At 37.4% G+C, this 18,538-nt stretch overlaps 1 protein-coding gene across 5 annotated transcripts in view; it reads right to left on the minus strand.

The window, feature by feature from the left end:
• DIAPH2 (diaphanous related formin 2) overlaps positions 1-18,538 on the minus strand; it is a 947,390-nt gene that overhangs the window by 481,235 nt on the left and 447,617 nt on the right. For all 5 annotated transcript variants that reach the window (XM_033201830.1, XM_033201829.1, XM_033201828.1 and 2 more), the window contains one exon: positions 8,378-8,617. In XM_033201830.1, the coding sequence (XP_033057721.1) occupies positions 8,378-8,617 (240 nt within the window). The remainder of the gene's footprint in view (positions 1-8,377; positions 8,618-18,538) is intronic.

Here is an 18,538-nt window from a genome sequence, read left to right on the forward strand (position 1 = left end):
TTTACATGAAAAAGTGTAGGAAACAAAAACCCGTGACACAATTATAAAAACTGAATCCAGAATGTCACCACTGACATAGTATCACAACAGTGTAACATTCATCTTTAAGCACAAGAAACTATTCAGTGGTCCTCAATAATGAGAGCCCAGTAAGCACAGCACAATAAAACACAATGGACTTAAATAAAGGTCAACCATCACATAAGCTGAGCAAAGGAAACTATTTAAAATTAAGAATGATATTCTGTTCTTGTGTCATTCTATGGTGCTTAGTTATTTCAGAGGTCTAAACTATAGTGAATATTCTTGCTTCAATGTAATATAATGAGGTACAGACAAACCCTTAAATTGAAATGTTTGTATCCACTGGTCATGAATTATGAACAAATGGTACAGCATGTCACTATATTATATGATGACATTTTAAAATGCAAAGTACCATGAATATGTTCCTTTGTATCTGGCATAGCATAGAATCTTATATCACTGATTAGCAACCAGTGACTTGGAGAGATCACCAAATGCAAACTCTTTCCCGCAAATATCCCCACAGAGGAAAGTTTAAAGGACCCCCAAGGAGAAAAAGAAAAGTTTGGAAGTAGGGCCTAACATTTCATCCCACTCCATAAATGATCAAGAGTCTAATCTTCCCTTTCACAGAATTTTTTTCAAGACAAATTATAACCCACAAAGTCATTTCCTTCTCAGCAAATTATCAACCACATCTCCCTCAAATTCAATTAATGCTAAATATTGTCTGATAGGAAAAAGTATATTTCAGTGAAGCAAAAGAGTCAATGAAAATTCTAAAAATAGCATAATCCACTGAAATCATTTGTTTGAATCCAGGAAAAGTTGGATCCTAACTCTGCCTTCATCACTGCGTGATCTTGGTTAAAGCCATCTCTCTGGAGAGCAGATCCTCATTTGTAAAATATTGAGAACAGCAGTCAACCTTGCCTACACAAAACTAATATACTCTGACAGTCTATACAAAACCAAGGGATAGCTCCATATTATTCAAATTATTAGATGCTATTTTATTATAAATATATAGGCTCTGCTGCTTGGATACATTAAAATCGATTACAAGATGAGAAACTTCCTAATAATAGGCCTACAGTTACACCAAACTGAATTAAAATAAAAAAGATAGATTCTAAGTTTCATGCCAGAGAGCCAAGAAAACTCACATGAGGTTTTCCCCATTTTCAGAACACTATAAGTGCCAGAGTTGGTTCTATAATACTTCCTTGGAATGAGCCAACTATAACCAAACATTGTTACAATGCAGTAAGAGGCAGGGTGCTACACAATTTTGTAAATAGAAAACCTTTATGTAAGCCCCAACTTGGACCTTTACTAGCTTTTGAATCTTGGACAACTTACATAACCTCATTGGGCTTTAGTTTTCTAATTTGCAAAATGGCGTTAGTAACACACTTAACCTCCCTGAATCACAAGGAAAACACTTTATCAACTATAAAAATACAGGCAACCAAATGCATGGACTGTTGACCAGGATTTATTGATTGTTGCTAAGTTCCCTTTCGATACATCCAATGGTGCTTATTTTCTAAAATATCTTTGGTTTTAAATTAATAGTCCCATATTAATTTATTTAATAACCCATATTTAATAATGAGTTGGTGATTTAGATTTACAGCAAACAACACATTTTTGTGTCTTTACAAATAAAACATAAAAAACTCTTACAGTTACATATTCAACAGTTTTGCTGGCAAAAATATGCCCTTTATATCTGTGAGGAACAAAATGTTCTCACTTAAAAAACAAGTTAACACATGTTGAGTATTAATAACAAATCCTCTATTTAATCAAATTGTCTGACTTTCAATCTGTAGTAATATACTGAGAGCTTCACATATAATAGACACTGGAGATATAATGCAGAATACATCCAAATTTGATGAGTTCTGAGTCTTGTGAAGGACAAAGGGGAAGAAAACAGCAAATTAAGTGCCAAGTGAAGACACGGTGAAAAGGTGGCCATATGATAAACCAAGGAGAGAGACCTCACCAGAAACCAACCCTGCTGGCATCTTGATCTTAGGCTTTCAGTCTCGATAACTGTGAAAAAATAAATTTCTCCTCTTTAAGCCACTCAGCCTATGGTTTCTGTCATGTCAGTCCAAGCTGAACAATACACTGACTAAAGTATTTTCCTTTTCCAAGCATCAGTTTTCTCACTTGTGGACTGAAGAGGTTAGACTAGATGTATTCATCTGCTGACATTCTGAGTTTATATGGACACAATCCACATTATTTTAGCTAGAAATGATTAGACACTGTGAAACTTTGCATGTACTTACGTACGACTTTTTTCTAAGGTCTTTTGTAGATTTTTGTGTGTGTGTGGATTACAGATTTCCAAATTTTACTGCCATAGACAGCAGTCACTTTTCTTTACAAAGCATATTTTCTGGGGTAATTTTCTATTTCACAATAAAGCCGAACCTATTTTACTTTCCTTCTTACAACTTCTATGGGGAAGATGGATGGAGATGGATGTTTCCTTTGTATAGTTGGTATGATACTCTGTCACTAATACCATATAATGGTCTCTAGATGAGGCTTTACATGCCATAGATATTCTAGATCATGGGTGTCCAATCTTTTGGTTTCCCTGCCACATTAGAAGAAGGAGAATTGTCTTCGGCTACATATAATATATACTATCACTAATGATAGCTGATGATGTAAAACAAACATCACAAAAAAATCTCATGTTTTAAGAAAGTTTATGAATTTGTGGGAGGATCATGGCAGACGGGAGGCAGGACTAGATTGCAGCTCTGACTTGGATGGACGGAGAAGCATGAGGAGGCTTGCATCGTGAATTTTAGCTCCAGAACGACTGCAGGGATAAACCAGCAATCCCAAGAGGACCCACAGACCCTCTGAAGGAAGGGGACTGCTGCTGCAGGACCCAAATACTGTGAGTGCCCAAACTGCGGAAGTGGGAAAGGGAGATCCTCCACCATCGAACACACACCCCTACTGGGGAAACTAAAGGTCTAGTTTGAGGGAGAAGTTTCCAACCTCACCTGGAGCTGAGTCAATTTAGAGAGCCAAGCAAAATATAGGGGTAGAGGAAGCAGCAGGAAAGGCCCTGGGAGTTCACTGGGTCCCCAAGCAGGCTATTCCTGCCTGGCACCATAGGGATCCTTCCGGAGGGCGACCAGAGGCACAGGGGAAAAAGCCACAAGGAGAAGAAAGTCTCCAGCTGAACTATGTAACAACTTGAAGAGGTCAAGAAGCCTCCTGGCCAGAACTCAGTGGAGGGCATGCATCCGCTGTGTAGACTCTACAGGCAGGGGAAGAACTAAAGCCCTTTTCTTTCTCAGCGCAGAGGTGGATAGCCTGGGGCAAGTTCTCTGTCCTGTTTGCCTACTGCCTGGAAACAGACTCAGTGCTGTTAGTGGGGGCATGGTGGGAGTGGGGCCAGCCCTTTGGATTGCATGGGAGCTGGGTGAGGCCTGTGACTGCCAGCTTTCCCCCACTTGCCTGACAACCGGCGTGACTCAGCAGAGGCAGCCATAATCCATGTAGGTACACAACTCCATTGACCCGGGAACCTCACATCCATTCCCTACAGCAGCCGCAACAAGACCCACCCAAGAAGAGTCTGAGGTCAGACACGTCTAAACCTACCCCACCTGATGGCCCTTCCCTACCCACGCTGGTAGCTGAAGACAAAGGGGACATACTCTTGGGAGTTCTAGGGCCCTGCCCACTGCCAGTTCCTCTCCATACTACCACAGCTGATGCTGTATGGAAATCACCACCTCCTGGCAGGAGGCCAACCAGCACAAAAATAGAACATTAAACCACCAAAGCTAAGAACCCTCACAGAGTCCATTTCACACCGCTGCCACCTCCACCGGAACAGGTGCTGATATCTACAGCTGAGAGACCCACAGATGGTTCACATCACAGGACTTTGTGCAGATAATCCCCAGTATCAGCCCAGAGCCAGGTAGACTTGTTGGGTGCCTAGACCCAGAAGAGAGACAACCATCACTGCAGCTTGGCTCTGAGGAAGCCACATTCACATGAAAAGGGGGAGAGTACTCTATCAAGAGAACACCCCATGGGACAAAAGAATCTGAACAACAGCCTTCAGTCCTAGACCTTCCCTCTGACAGAGCCTACCCAAATGAGAAGGAACCAGAAAACCAACTCTGGTAATATGACAAAACAAGGCTCCTTAACACCCCCCAAAAATCACACTAGCTCACCAGCAATGGATCCAAACCAAGAAGAAATCCCTGATTTACCTGAAAAAGAATTCAGGATATTGGTTATTAAGCTAATCAGGGAGGCACCAGAGAAAGGTGAAGCCCAATGCAAGGAAATAAAAATAAAAAAAAAAGATACAAGAAGTAAAGGGAGAAATATTCAAGAAATATTCCATCTCAAATTGAGATTCAGAGAAGCTAAGTGACTTAGTCGTGAAAAATTGGCTAGTAATTGGCAAAGTGTAAGTTAAAACGTAGGTTCTAAGCCCACAATGTTCTCCCCTTTTGTAAGGTTATGGATTCTTAATCCTACCTATTCTTCAAGATTCTTCTTTTTCAATTTACCAGCAGTGCCCAATCACCAAAGATTCCTTCCTCCCCTGAACTCCTGCTAATATCAGTGGCCATTTATTTTTACCCTCACTGACAGTATATACCTTGTGACATTACATAATATTCCGTATGCATATTTCCTGGCTACTCAACTGTACTACAAGCTTCTTGAGGTTTCTGTGTATCTTCTCTATTGTTTGTAGACCTCTGATGAATAGATCATCTGTTTTATTTTGTATTTGTTTATAGCTGCCTGATATTCCTTTACCTGCTCCTAACCTTTGGTATCCCTATCTTTGGTAACAGCACCCTTTAGGGCAAAACCAATCTTCCAAGTCAGGTAGTTTTGGTAGCACTGTCAATCAAGGTTTTTTGCTCTCCCTTGAACAAGGGGTGTTCTTATAATCCACACTGGGCTCATTAGGCTCTCTTCATAATTTGAATTTGAATCAAACATAGGCAAAGGAGAAGGAAAATGGTTGGAGTTGATATATCCCAAAGGCAACATCCTAAAAAGACTTTTCATTCAATCCTGCTACCTGAATTCTCAAAGCTGTCACAGTTGCTGTTCTTTTAAAGGCCAAGTAATTTAGTCTTTCCTCAGTTTCTGGCTGAGTTACTTCATATCTTTCCAGCAAGTTTCACTTTTTGCTTGAATCAGGCAGAGTCACGTTCTGATACTTACAAAGATACTTATTTGATAAACCCACAAAGCTTCGTATAGAGGGAATGCTAAGTATTTTTAAATGTTTTGTCCTTATGCAGATTATATATGCTATTTCATACTGAAAAAAAAAAAAAAGCAAACAAATGGCCTTGAAGTGTAGCATTTCTATTGGTTAGAATTTTAATAACCAACAGGCTAAGCTAACATTGGGAGCTCATCTTCATTGAAATGATTTTTATTACAGTTCAGCACACTGGTTTGGTGACTCACAAAGTGATAATTCACTGCTGCAAATTAACAAAGCATTTTGTGGTGAGGGTAGTAATTACAATAATGATACCCTTTTGTGTTGACATTTTGGTTAACCCATCTGTTTTCCTTTTCTTCCCAAATACCGTAACAGCCAATTGTGACCATGTGAAATTTTTATATTACCTTACTACAAGATACATCTGATAAGTTTAACCACATTCCTCCTTTTTACCTAGTTGAATATTTTAACATACTCTATAGCTTCTTGTTAAAAGCACTGGATTAGTTTTAAAATCACTGAGAAATTATCATTAAAAAATTTAGGATAGTAAATGGTATCATTTTTAAAGCATAATCAGTGTTCTATGAGGGAAATTCCCCCTGCTATTTTCTTTAAGAAGGCAATCACTAAGAAAAATCAACCAAGAAATCCTTCATAATACAACTGAAATTAAACAGCAATTCTAGCTAATCACACATCAGTAGTTACTTAATTCTATTTCAAACAGAATACAGACCTAAGCTAACTATTTCTACGTGCTTCAGAAAATTTCTGTCATTTTAGACATTTACATTTACTCACAATCCTTTGTATTCCAGGAACATCCTTTGAGTCCTAGACATTATGGGAATATCATGCATGTATATGATATTTCGCTTTCTAAATGACAAGTGTTTTCCTAGAAAATTTCCCAGAAGGTAAAAATCTTACTGAAAAGTGGGGGGTGGGGTGGGGGACAGATTTTAAAACCTTCACTTCTTTCACTTTTGGAACTCCTATTGCTACATGATAGTATTTCCCACAAGATTATTTTTTATTTTATTTGAAGTTGGCAAAAATCTTTGTGCTGAATCCTTTGAGCATACCTCTAGTGATAGATGTCAGATCAGTGCTGTGTAGAAGAACTTTTATTTGACAGGTAGATGACAGAAAGAAGCCTCTCTCCAAAATACAAGATGTAACTGTAAAATCCTTCGGTGAGATTAACGTAATCTTTTGTTCCTATGTATACATGACTTACTCATTCTTGCTTCATAGAAATCAGTTCATGTAATTAATTTGAATAGTATGAAATTAAGATACTTATAAGGTACATATTTCTTCAAATTAGAATGGTTTAAAATATTTTTATATGAATTAAATGCAAAACAGGTATCTAATACAAATTTCTAATGATATTTTAACTTATACTCTTTTTATAATTGTCAAGCAAGAAGACTTTTACATTTACTCACTGTGCATATAGCATATACTCTAGGCAAGTAGCACCATGGTAAAGAGATTACTCTATTAACATTGGGTATATGGTATACAATACAATGTTAACGTCCTAAATACTTTATTTTATCCTATAAATCTGGCATGATTTAGTACAGTTTATTAAAAGCATTGCCTTATTCCCTCTGGCATTATGAAATGATTTTACATGCCCCCAAATATCACAAGAAGATGAGGGTAAAAATGTTTTCTTCACAAAATCCAGCATTTCCAGATAATTTTCCCTATTTTCCTTCTTGTTCTCTTTCCTTACGGCCCTCAAAAATATATCAGGAATAAACAGATATTCACAATTCTATTGTACATCCTATTACTATCTGTAAGTGTTATTCTTTATGGCTATTCGGGTTAGAACTCCCAAGATCAAATCATTTTTGATACATATCAAAGTGCTAGTCCATGTATATGTAATGAACATCAATTTAATGCATGTATAGAAAAGAAAGTCATATCCATTGCTAGATTTGGGGTTCTCATTAGGATATACTTCAATAAGTAACCAAAGTTCTGCAATGTTTTCAGATGTGAGAGAAAAAAAGTGAAAGAATGGTGAGATGTCAAAGATAGATTGCTTGTTTTCAGATTTATTTTCGTCTCTAGCTTTCTTACAGGCCTTCACCTCAGAGTCTTTTCAGGCTTCTATAACAGACAGATCTTTTCCTTGAATAAGGTGGTTTGCTCTGGCCTAAAAATGGACATGTACAAGCACTTTTGGGCTTCTCTGTTTCTTTGTTTGCTTTTCATAAGTCTCAACAATGTTATTATTAAATGATCCAATCAAAACAAGTTGATTATTATTCAATTTTCTCTTTAACCTCTTGAATGCACTAGATACCAGTGTACAATACTACTTGACATTGAAGAGTATCATTATCTTAGAGTAGAATAAGCAAACTATATTCAAAAATAAATTTCTGGCTATTTACCTCATTAAATTTAGCTTGTCAGATACTTTTTAGAAAGACATAAGTAATAATGTAAATGAAATACAATACTGCATCTATTTTATTTTATGAGACATAGTCTTGCTCTGTTGCCTAGGCTGGAGTACAGTGGCGTGATCTTGGCTCACTGCAACCCCCGCCTCAGGTGTTAAAGCGATTCTCCTGCCTCAGCCTCCAGAGTAGCTGGGATTACAGGTACCCGTCACCTCCCCTCACTAATTTTTGTATTTTTAGTAGAGATGGGGTTTCACCATGTTGGCCAAGCTGGTCTCGAACTCCTGACCTCGGGTTATCCGCCTGCCTCGGTCTCTCAAAGTGCTGGGATTACAGGTGTGAGCCACCGCACCTGGCCAATACTGCATCTACTTTATAAAAGTGGGGATTTTTTGTCTATAAACTTCAGTAAAATGTAATCAGCAAATGTTAAGTACTGTATTCCAAAAGAATTTTCAAGTCTTTTAGATTTTACTAAGATTTTTAAAAATTATTTGTTTGAATTGAGATATAATTCGCATCCCAGAAAATTCATCTTTTTTAAGCATACAATTTTGTGGTTTATGCATGATTGCTATTTGCAGTATCACCTTTCATAAACAGGAAGATTATTGTTGTAAATTAGCATTATAAAATGTCATCTTACCTTACAAAGGAAGTTGATCTTAAAACCCAAAGACTGGGCATTTCTTGAGCCTGAGTTCATGTAGTTTCCAACAAGAAGAACTAATTCTAAAAGTCTGTTAAAGCTTTCACTTTTCTTCAGTTCTTCACAGGCAAGAGTTACTGCTATGATGCTTGGTTTGATGTTGTTTACGTGTTCTTCAAATGTGAGTTTGAACAGGATACTACTGAGACGAGGCTGTAACATTTTCACAGAGCTCATCTGTAAGATAAGAAATACTCTATGAGAATATACATTGAATGCCTCTTATTTTATCTCTTTAGTGGGAATAATTTCATAGTCAACACTGTAACATCTCTGCATAAAGTGAATTTGCTCTGGGATTTTAAAAATATTTTTTGCTTTAAACATTCCAAAGAAATATTTTATCCAAGTTTAAAAAGCAGTTGGCTATACAGGTTTTTTAAAACTAAATCATCCTTATGGCATTAATAAAATATTATAGAAGCTGAACAGTTGCTATATGTTAATTGCATAATCATTAGCCATCAATAGCATTCAAACTGCCAACATCTGTACCTGAGGTGAACTAGGAAAATTTATAAACATGAAATTGAGTTGAGTGAATAGTCGGGCCACAAAGATGTACATGATGACAGAAAATGTAAGTGGAACATTTCCTAAGAAATTACCTATTACTATACTGTTTGAAATCAGAAGACTAGCTCTGATTGAGCATTAATAATTTTTAAACTTATGATTTCTATTCATAAAATATATTATTTACATACACTCTAAAGAATTTCTAAAGAATTTCACCTACTTGACAGATGCTGATGTTAAGTAATTAGATGATAGTAAAATCACATGAACTTACTTTTCAAGTACATTATGCAAGAATTCTATATTGGTTTCCTTCAATACAGTTCAACTTTGGTTTTAATTACTTGTTCATAGCATTGGTGCACATTAAATATTCCAGTTGGTATAGTTACTATGATAATAATTGTTTTTAGTTTTTAATTTCCTATAGCTCCAAGTTACTCAACTAGTTTTCCTTCACAAAATGAATGCTGGGAGGGGAGATGGAAGAGAAGTAGACCACATGACACACACAGACACATGCACACAGTGAAATTATTATATTCCTAATTATATTTGTTTTTGTATGTATAGCCTACTTCCTTAAATACAAATGCCAAGTACAGATTAGACACCAAGATATCTTCAGATAACATGAAGAGAATTTGACGACATAAACAAAAGTTCTTAAACCACAAAGTACCTTTCAAAAGCAGGAGATGAGCTGTTGGGCAGACCATATCTACTCTAATACAGAATCAAGACATAGTCCATTATTTTTCTTCTTCAAACGCGCCCGTTAACCATGAACATCTGCCTCTCCAAATATGAACCTCTGCCTTCTACTAATCCTCCTATATGTTTTCATGCTTTTCACAGGCAGATATACAAAAGTATGATGGAATATCTACCTGTTACTATATTTTTGTTGGTCTCGTCACTTATGACTTTTTTTTAAAATCTGGTCAGGGTATTATTATACAAATTGTCCTGCTATTTCTTCAGTACTCACATGGCAAGTATAAAACACACCATCTATTCACAAAAAGCTTACAATATACTCTGAAACTGAACATAAAACCTTGAAAACTATTGCTGATGAAAAAGCCAGCATATGATTTTAGGTAAAAAGAAATTAAGTTCTGGAGGTGTTCACTGGAAGAAGAAAAAACTTTAAACTCTTAGAATTACAGTGTTTAATGAAGACGTCACAGTAGAGGATACACATGAAAAAATATATGTATAGGTGTGTGCATGCATATGTAAATTTAAGCACACATAGAACTGACACTAAAAGGAAAAAGTGGCCGGGCATGGTGGCTGAGACCTCTCAACCCAGCACTTTGGGAGGCAGAGGCAGGAGGATCACCTGAGGTCAGGAGTTTGAGACCAGCCTGGCCAACATGGTGAAACCCTGTCTCTACTAAAAATACAAAAATTAGCATGGTGGTGGTGGCACAGTGCCTGTAATCCCAGCTACCCAGGAGGCTGAGGCAGGAGAATTGCTTGAGCCTAGTAGGTGGAGGTTGCAGTGAGCCGAGATTGTGCCACTGCACTCCAGCCTGGGCAACAGAGTGAGAGAGAAAGAAAGAGAGAAGAGAGAAAGAAGAGAAGAGTGAGAAGAGAAGAGAAGAAGAGAAGAGAAGAGAAGAGAAGAGAAGAGAAGAAGAGAAGAGAAGAAGAAAAGAGAGAGAGAATGGTGTGAGAAAAGGTTTATAGACTAGATATACATGATGCATATACCTAGGGGCAGAATGTGAAACAAAGTATCCAAAGAGTCTAGGCAAAGGCCACAGAAGTGGAAGCTAATCACATCAAAGTCTATGTCTCCATGAATTTGCAGGTCTCTTTGTGTATGTTTCTGTGGGAATCACTCTGAGTTTATATATTTTTCTGCCTTCATTTCTGCCCCTACCTCTGTCTCCAAATCCCTCCTCACTTTATTTTTCCTTTCCTTTTACTGGTAACTGGCCATCACTAGCACTGAAGCATGCTTTCTATCATTTTATGTTTAGGGAGTAGTTTTTTAGTCTCCCTGGTGACTAAAAAAGCCATAGAGTTGCTTTGAGCAGCTGCTAGTGACCACACACTTGCTCTCCTGGTCATACTTTGCAGAGCTTATAGGGGCCCTGTTCACCAGGGTGCCCTTGGTACCAGATGGACAAGGAACAAAACCCTTAGGGCGTATGTGGGCTTTTAGTCTTCTTCAGTTCCTATATCATGTGCCTTCAATCATATTCTTATCCTTTCCATGTTTTGTATTAGCCTACAATGTTTGGTCTACAAACTCAGAGAACATGGATTTGATCTTTTTATAAAAATATCAGCTCCAATTGAAATTACATAACCAAAGTATGCTTTGATAATGATAGTAACAATGATAACAGCAATTAACACTTATTAAGTACTTTGTGCCAGACATTTTTCAACATTTGCTTTATATTTATTAATTGATTTGATTATCATTATTTTCATTCCAAAGATGAGAAAAGTGAAACAAATAGTCAGTAACTTGCACAAAATCAAATTGTATGTTGGAAGCCTAAAGATTTGAATGCAGGTCTTTGGGCTACAGACCCCAGACTCTCAACCGCTGCCCCACACTGCCTCTTGAGTCTTATTAGGAGAAGTAACTATGATTGGTTGAAGGAGAGATTAATGGCAGGGAGACCATCAGGAAGTTAGCAAAATGGTGCAAGAAACAGGTAATGAGGTGGCATGTTGACAAGAGGAAGATCAAGAAAACAATGGATATAAAAGATAGAATTAAGGAAGAATAAATGGGACTTAGTAACCGATCAGTTATAGCAGGAGAAAGTCAAAGATGGCTCCAAAGTTTGAAGTCTGTTGTGAGGCAGAACAATGTCGGCAATAATGAAGGTAGAAGGAGGTGCTAATTTGGTACAGTTTGTCACTTGGTTGTTTGCTTGTTTCAGGGAATGAGAGTAGATGGATTTGCTTTCCTGATCTGCTGCTACTTAAATTCCAGTAAGCCAATCAGGGACTAAGGCAGCAAGGACAGGTAGGTGTAGCTTAGTAGCAACTAAGTCAAATGAGACTGAATTTAGAAACTGTCATGTGATCTGACTGTGTGAAAACAGTCTGCCTAATTTTCTGGCCTTACGTTTCCCCATCGTAAAGTGGGAGAAATTCCTGTAAAGCAGTCTTGTTTTGATGAAAAGAAGGGAGTCAAAATAAATGATCCATACGTTTACTTTCTTCTTTTTTAGGCTCTGCCTCTACAGCTGTGGGAAGGTAGAGTAAAAAGTGCTAGTTCCAAAAAGGAAAAGTATTGCCTGGCAGCAACAAAAAATTTGTATTAGCATTTAAGTAAATTCAGTTGACCATCTTCTCAGACATCAAATAGGGCATCTTACTTCTAACAACGATGCTCTTATTTTCCCATTCAAGACTCCAAATCTTGAAGTGATATTCAAATCATAGTAAACACAATGTTATTTATAATAATACCAATCCTTACCAATATTTTAACCTGCAGAATTTCTGGGAGTTGTTCCTTATTTTCCATGCTCACCATATAGAAACTCATAATTTTATGTACCTCAAGCTTGGATTATTAACATAGACTAAATGTCCTCCTTGATCCCTCTCAAATCCTCTCAAAAATAGTAAAATGATACCCACATGATAGGGAAATAATAAAATTGCTTTCCTGACATGTTGAATTTTTGTTATTATTATGATATCTGCTAGGATTTGAAACTATAGTTCTAGGGGTTAGAAGTATTGGAGTTGGCAGATTTGGGAGTTATCTGAATAGATGCTATGGGAGGTAAGGTCATTGATGAGGAGACTGCATAGAGAGAAAAAAAGGAGAAAAGAGTCAAAAGCTACACCTTGTGGCGCACCTAGTACAGGGTCTTGAGTATATCAATATGTGCTGATTGATTTTTAAAGCACTACTTAGCTGACTAACCATTTTCCAGATCTTTTCCCAAGGACAATTGTCTATTCAACAAAATTAATAGCTGATAGTAATATTTTACTTCCACAAAATAATGTCTTCAGTTATAATGTCAAACCAGAATTGTTAGGGAATTAACTTTGTTGAACTGCTATTACTAGATATTAATCTATCATAAGTCAGCCTGCTTTTCGGAAGAAGTTGCATACCGTAAGGGGTTCAAAGTTGCCCTTTGATCTGGCAAAAATTCTCCATTGATTCATCTCCTACAACAAGGTTTGATACATGGCAGGTGATAAAGATGAAAAGTGATTTTAAAAATAAACCATCGTAAAATGAATGAATGAATGGCTTCATTTATATAAACAGGAAACACAATATTCAGTAAAATGCTGGGTCAAGAAGAGGATGCATAGTTTCAAGAGGTATAACAGCAGGCTGATGTGGAGAAAGATGAAGTATATGTAAGGTCATTCATTAGCTTCCAGGTAGGTCACCCCAACAATACTGCCAAGGCCCAATCTTAGCCCAAATTCAGAGCCCCATAGAGCTTTTTTTTCAAGAACAGGATTTAGGAGAATTTTTTTCCTCTAAACCCAGGAAAGAGAGGGTAACAATTATCTGGATTCTCCAGACCCATACTGTAAGTTGCAGTAGGAGAAACAGGGACACTGTAGTTACACAGACATAGGTTTGAGCCACACGTCTGTCACTTTACTTTTTTGAGAGAGGGTATCACTCTGTCACCCAAGCTGGAGTGCTGTGGGGTGATCACAGCTCACTGCAACCTTGACTTCCTGGGGCTCAGGTGATCTTCCCACCTCAGCCTCCCAAGTAGCCAGGACCACAGGCACACACCACCATGCCTGGCTACGTTTTGCATGTTTTTGCAGAGACGGGGTTGTGCCATGTTGCCCAGGCTGGTCTTGAACTCATGGGGCTCAAGTGATCTGCCCACCTGGGCCTTCCAAAGTGCTGGCATTTCAGATGTAAGCGACCTCACTGGGCCTCACTTTCTAGTTGTATGACCTACTGCAAGTTACCTGGAGTTTCTAAGTATTTCCTTGTCATGAAAATGTATTCACTAAATCATCTATACAGGATGCATTAGAACTTAAATGTGATACTATGTGTATCGCTCCTGTCATAGTAACTGACACAATGTAAACACTGTAAAACAATAGTTATTGTCGTTAGTACATTCTTTATTCATCCTCAGAAATTGTCAGTATGAAGGAACCGGGATCCTTCTCTGTTCTCCCAAACCCAACGGAAAGTTTCTCTCATTCAAAATTAAGAAATATATTTCCAGGGCTCAGTGAAGAACAGCTCTCATTATCCACTCTAAGTATCATGCTTTATTTAGCTATTTTTAATTCATAATATACATCTACCATTAGAAATGTTATTATTAAAATTGTATTATTACAAAATCAAGAGATGATGGAGGAGGCAAGCTATGCACGTACATCTCTTAACAAAAGCCACAAACCAGTACATTTGGTCATAACCACATAATTTTTGCAACTATAAGTGTGAATTTTTATGATCAGACCAGTGTACACTGATAGAAACAGTTGAAACTCCATCAGAGGATTTGGATATGTAAGGAGATATCCTAGATAACTAAGCTTAGAAATAATAGGAAGCACTGAGCAACATCCTCAGCCACATATACAATTATTAAAAGGCTCATGTCTCATAAAGGCACTTGAGTGCACTTAAGTGATGTAAGTAAATAAAATAAAAACTCTGCTGAAATGTGTGTTTGTATTTAGTTGTAGTCCCTCGTAGCATTTTAGTTGACTGGCATCCTTTGTTTTATAATTCATTTCTTGAAGTGCTGTGGGATGCTGACCAGGGTATTGTATTAGATAGGGGATTTATTTGTGTTACGATGTACTTGTCTATCAAATCACATCAAGTGGCTCTCATTTCTTTAGCTGATCTTCACTATATTAAAAAAATAAAATAAAAGAAGTGCATTGACAGCTTTAGTGAGAGCAACTACAAGTGGGTTATTTCCCCAAAGAGTTAGATACAGTTTTGTTTATATAATTTGAATTTTACACACTTTAGTATGTACGCAGCTCATGAATATTGATCTACTACCCAACTAACCTACGAATCCTCCGAGAAAGGAAAAGAGCACAAATGTAAAAATCATGTGTGAAGGAAAAGGAGATGGCCACATGGCACTCCTATGGTCAGGTGTGGCCTTTAGGGTTATTTCTGTCATCTTTCCTTTTCACTTCTAAGACATATTCCATTAATGTCTATCATATGGGAGCAAAACTGATCCCCCAGTCTCTTCAAAACATAATGTTAAGAATTCATTAGAATTAACAGATACATTTGTAACAAATACATATTTGCTACAAGGTATTTTTTCCAAATAGTTACTCTTTTGATCCACTGCCCATTGAATATAGAGAATCATTTTGTATCTGTGACTATAACAAAAAGAATGATCATGAAACCACATTAAAGGAGAACAGACTTAAGTTTCATAGAAGGCAGAACCGCCTACAGAAATGAGATTCAGAGTCATTACTGTCCAGATTTCTGCCTGGAGTTGTGGAAATAAGGCAGGGGCATTTATGACACCTATAAAGTAAATACTTCTATCTTCTTTTAGACAATGACCTCCTCCAGGGCAGAACCTCTTCTACTTATACTCATTCTAATACTTTCTGTAGCAAATCCAGTACCTAGCCTGGACAAAATAACCAATACAAGTGTACCAACTATATGGAATCAGTGCCAAATGTTTGTATATTAGATGTCATGAGAGAAAAGGGTCATACTTAATCTGTGAATTGAAGCCTTGAAAAAACTGAGTGTTGAAAACTGATTCTACATCAGAAAAAATAATGATGTACTGGTAGAGAATATTTCCCCAAAGATAAAAATATGTGGAATTACCTATCAACAACCATCTACTTGTCTTTATATACACAATATATACACAATAACACTGTGTGCCCCAAAAGGCACTATAAACTCGAAGAATCACACTAAAAAGTTAGGCAAGAATTTTAAAACACCTTTCTGAAAACATGTTTCAGGACAAGATGCCATCAACATTTCTTTTTTTTTTTTTTTGAGATGGAGTCTCGCTCTGTCATCCAGGATGGAGTGCAATGGCACGATCTGGGCTCACTGCAACCTCCGCCTCTCGAGTTCAAATGATTCTCCTGCCTCAGCCTCCTGAGTAGCTGGAATTACAGGCACCCACCACCATGCCCAGCTAATTTTTGTATTTTTAGTAGAGACGGGGTTTCACCATGTTGGTAAGGCAGGTCTCGAACTCCTGACCTCGTGATCCACCCGCCTCAGCCTCCCAAAGTGTTGGGATTATAGGCGTGAGCCCCCGTGCCTGGCCACAGTCATCAAAATTTCTATGGTGGTGTTAGGAATTAGTGATATGTGGGTGGAAAAAATGAAAGGGTTAACTTTTGAGTTTTTAAAAATTTAATGAAAACCAATCAATAGCAAAATTAACTGACATCTACTGACCTAATTTGAATATTCAATTTTCAGGTGGTTTTATTTTACCTTATTTTATTGCAAAAGCTGATGGAAATAAGAAATTCTGTCACAAAATATTGATTATTATGAGAAGTTAATAAGAGGGATAAGAATATAAATACATGTACTTGAGAATGAGTCATGGTGAGTTTTCTTTTACCTGATCTCAAAATTATTAAACCAGCTTTTTCTCAGATAAAATGAATATACATCTGGAAGTAAGAGCTAGCAATAATATTTACAAAAGTGATGAAAATAGAAACAATCAGGGCATTACATATCGAAACACTTAATATTCTGAATGCAGGCATATAAAATAAAGAAAAATGCAATTTTCACACTGAATATGCAAAAGTGAAAAATGATTTGATATTAATGGAACAGAGGACTTACAATTTTCTATCCAAACTAATTGCCTTTGATGATATGTGGAAGGAAAAAAAGCTTTTAAGAATTTTCTTTTCACCTGGTTAAGCTATCTTTATAGCTCATAAGCTCTTACGAGGCTTTAAAAAAATTAAAAAGCACAGTAAATTTACAGTTGTACTTCCAACTATATGCATAAATCCTCTCCTCCCCACTTCATATATTTGTCCAAAAAAATTTAAATGTGCTGTCAGCAATATCACATAATCTGTGCTATCTATTATGAAGATTTCTACGCCCAAGCCAATTTCAACATTTTTTGTTAGATTACAGCTTTAGAATATTTTTAGTTGAAAAATATGTGTAATTTTGAAGTCAGAAAAACAAAAAGTACCGATTACTAAGAGAACTAATGATTGCCTTCTTTTCCTCAGAAGATGTGTTAGTTTAATAGATACACACAGTATGGGTCTCCATCCCTTGTGCACGACAAGTGGGAACTTCCATAGCTCTGAGGTTTGAGAACAGCTGAGCTGCAAAGACACTCAGAAGAGTCTAAAAGCTCCTGCTGAGGGTTCTAACTGCCAGAGCTTTCAAAAATCTGTGCTTTTTTTCCCAGTAAAGGTACAGCACATAATTACAGTGATGTACCAAATTCAATTCTGTGGGAGGCAGGTTGGAAGACAAGTCAGTGGGAAGCTATGCAGCCAATCTACCCCTAAACAAGATTATTGATCACAGAATATGTGGGAGCGAGCATATCCCCCTTACCAGAATCTGTCTCTAGACAGAGGAAAAGTCTCTGGGTTTTTCTTTCTTTTTTTTTTTTTTTTTTTTTTTCTCTTTTTTCCAACTGGTTGCACATGATTATAAGCAAACCTAATGATGTGGCTGCTAAAAAAACCCAAAGGTTAGAGAAAGCTTAGTAGCCAGTTACTGCCTTAGATAAGTTTCTTTCTTTCACAATTTCCCCCAGTTTTGTCAATTTTATTGTGTTTTTTTGTTGTTGGTTTTTGTTCCTGAGACAGGTTCTGGTTCTGTTGCCCAGGCTGGAGTGCAGTAGTGCAATCTCGGCTCACTGTAACCTCCACCTCCCGAGCTCAAGTGATTCTCCCACCTCAGCCTCCCAAGTAGCTGGACTATAAGCACACAGCACCATGCTTGGCTAATTTCTGTATTTTTTGTAGAGACGGGGTTTTGCCATGTTGGACAGGCGGGTCTCGAATTCCCGGGCTCGAGCCATCTGCCTGCATTGGCCTCCCAAAGTGCTGGGATTCAGATGTGAGCCACCTCGATCAGCCAATTTGTTAATTATTCATTATCATTATTTTAATGAATATTGCAAGAGTAATCTAATTTCTGGCATATTTATACCCCTAACTGATGAGATTTTGTGTCTATGATCTAAGAAGTTATATAATCATGGAAACACTATAGGGCACTACACAGGGTTAGAGCATTAAAATCAGGAAATAAGGTCAGGTATGGTGGCACATAGCTATAATCCCAGTGCTTTGGGAGGCTGAAGCAGGAGGACTGCTAGAGGCCAGGAGTTCAACACCAGCCTGGGCAACACAGCGGGACTCCATGGGTACAGAAAACTTTTTAAAGAAATTAGCCAGGCATGGTGGAACTTGCTACTCAGGAAGTGGAGGTGGGAGGATCACTAAAACCTAGGAGTTCGAGACTGCAGTGAGGTATGATCTCACCACTGCACTCCACCCTGGCGGACAGAGAGAGAACCTGCCTCTTAAAAAAAAGAAAAAAAAATTAAGGAA

Source organism: Trachypithecus francoisi, unplaced genomic scaffold (genome assembly GCF_009764315.1).
Source record: "Trachypithecus francoisi isolate TF-2019V2 unplaced genomic scaffold, Tfra_2.0 Lachesis_group6, whole genome shotgun sequence".
Classification (NCBI taxonomy): domain Eukaryota; kingdom Metazoa; phylum Chordata; class Mammalia; order Primates; family Cercopithecidae; genus Trachypithecus; species Trachypithecus francoisi.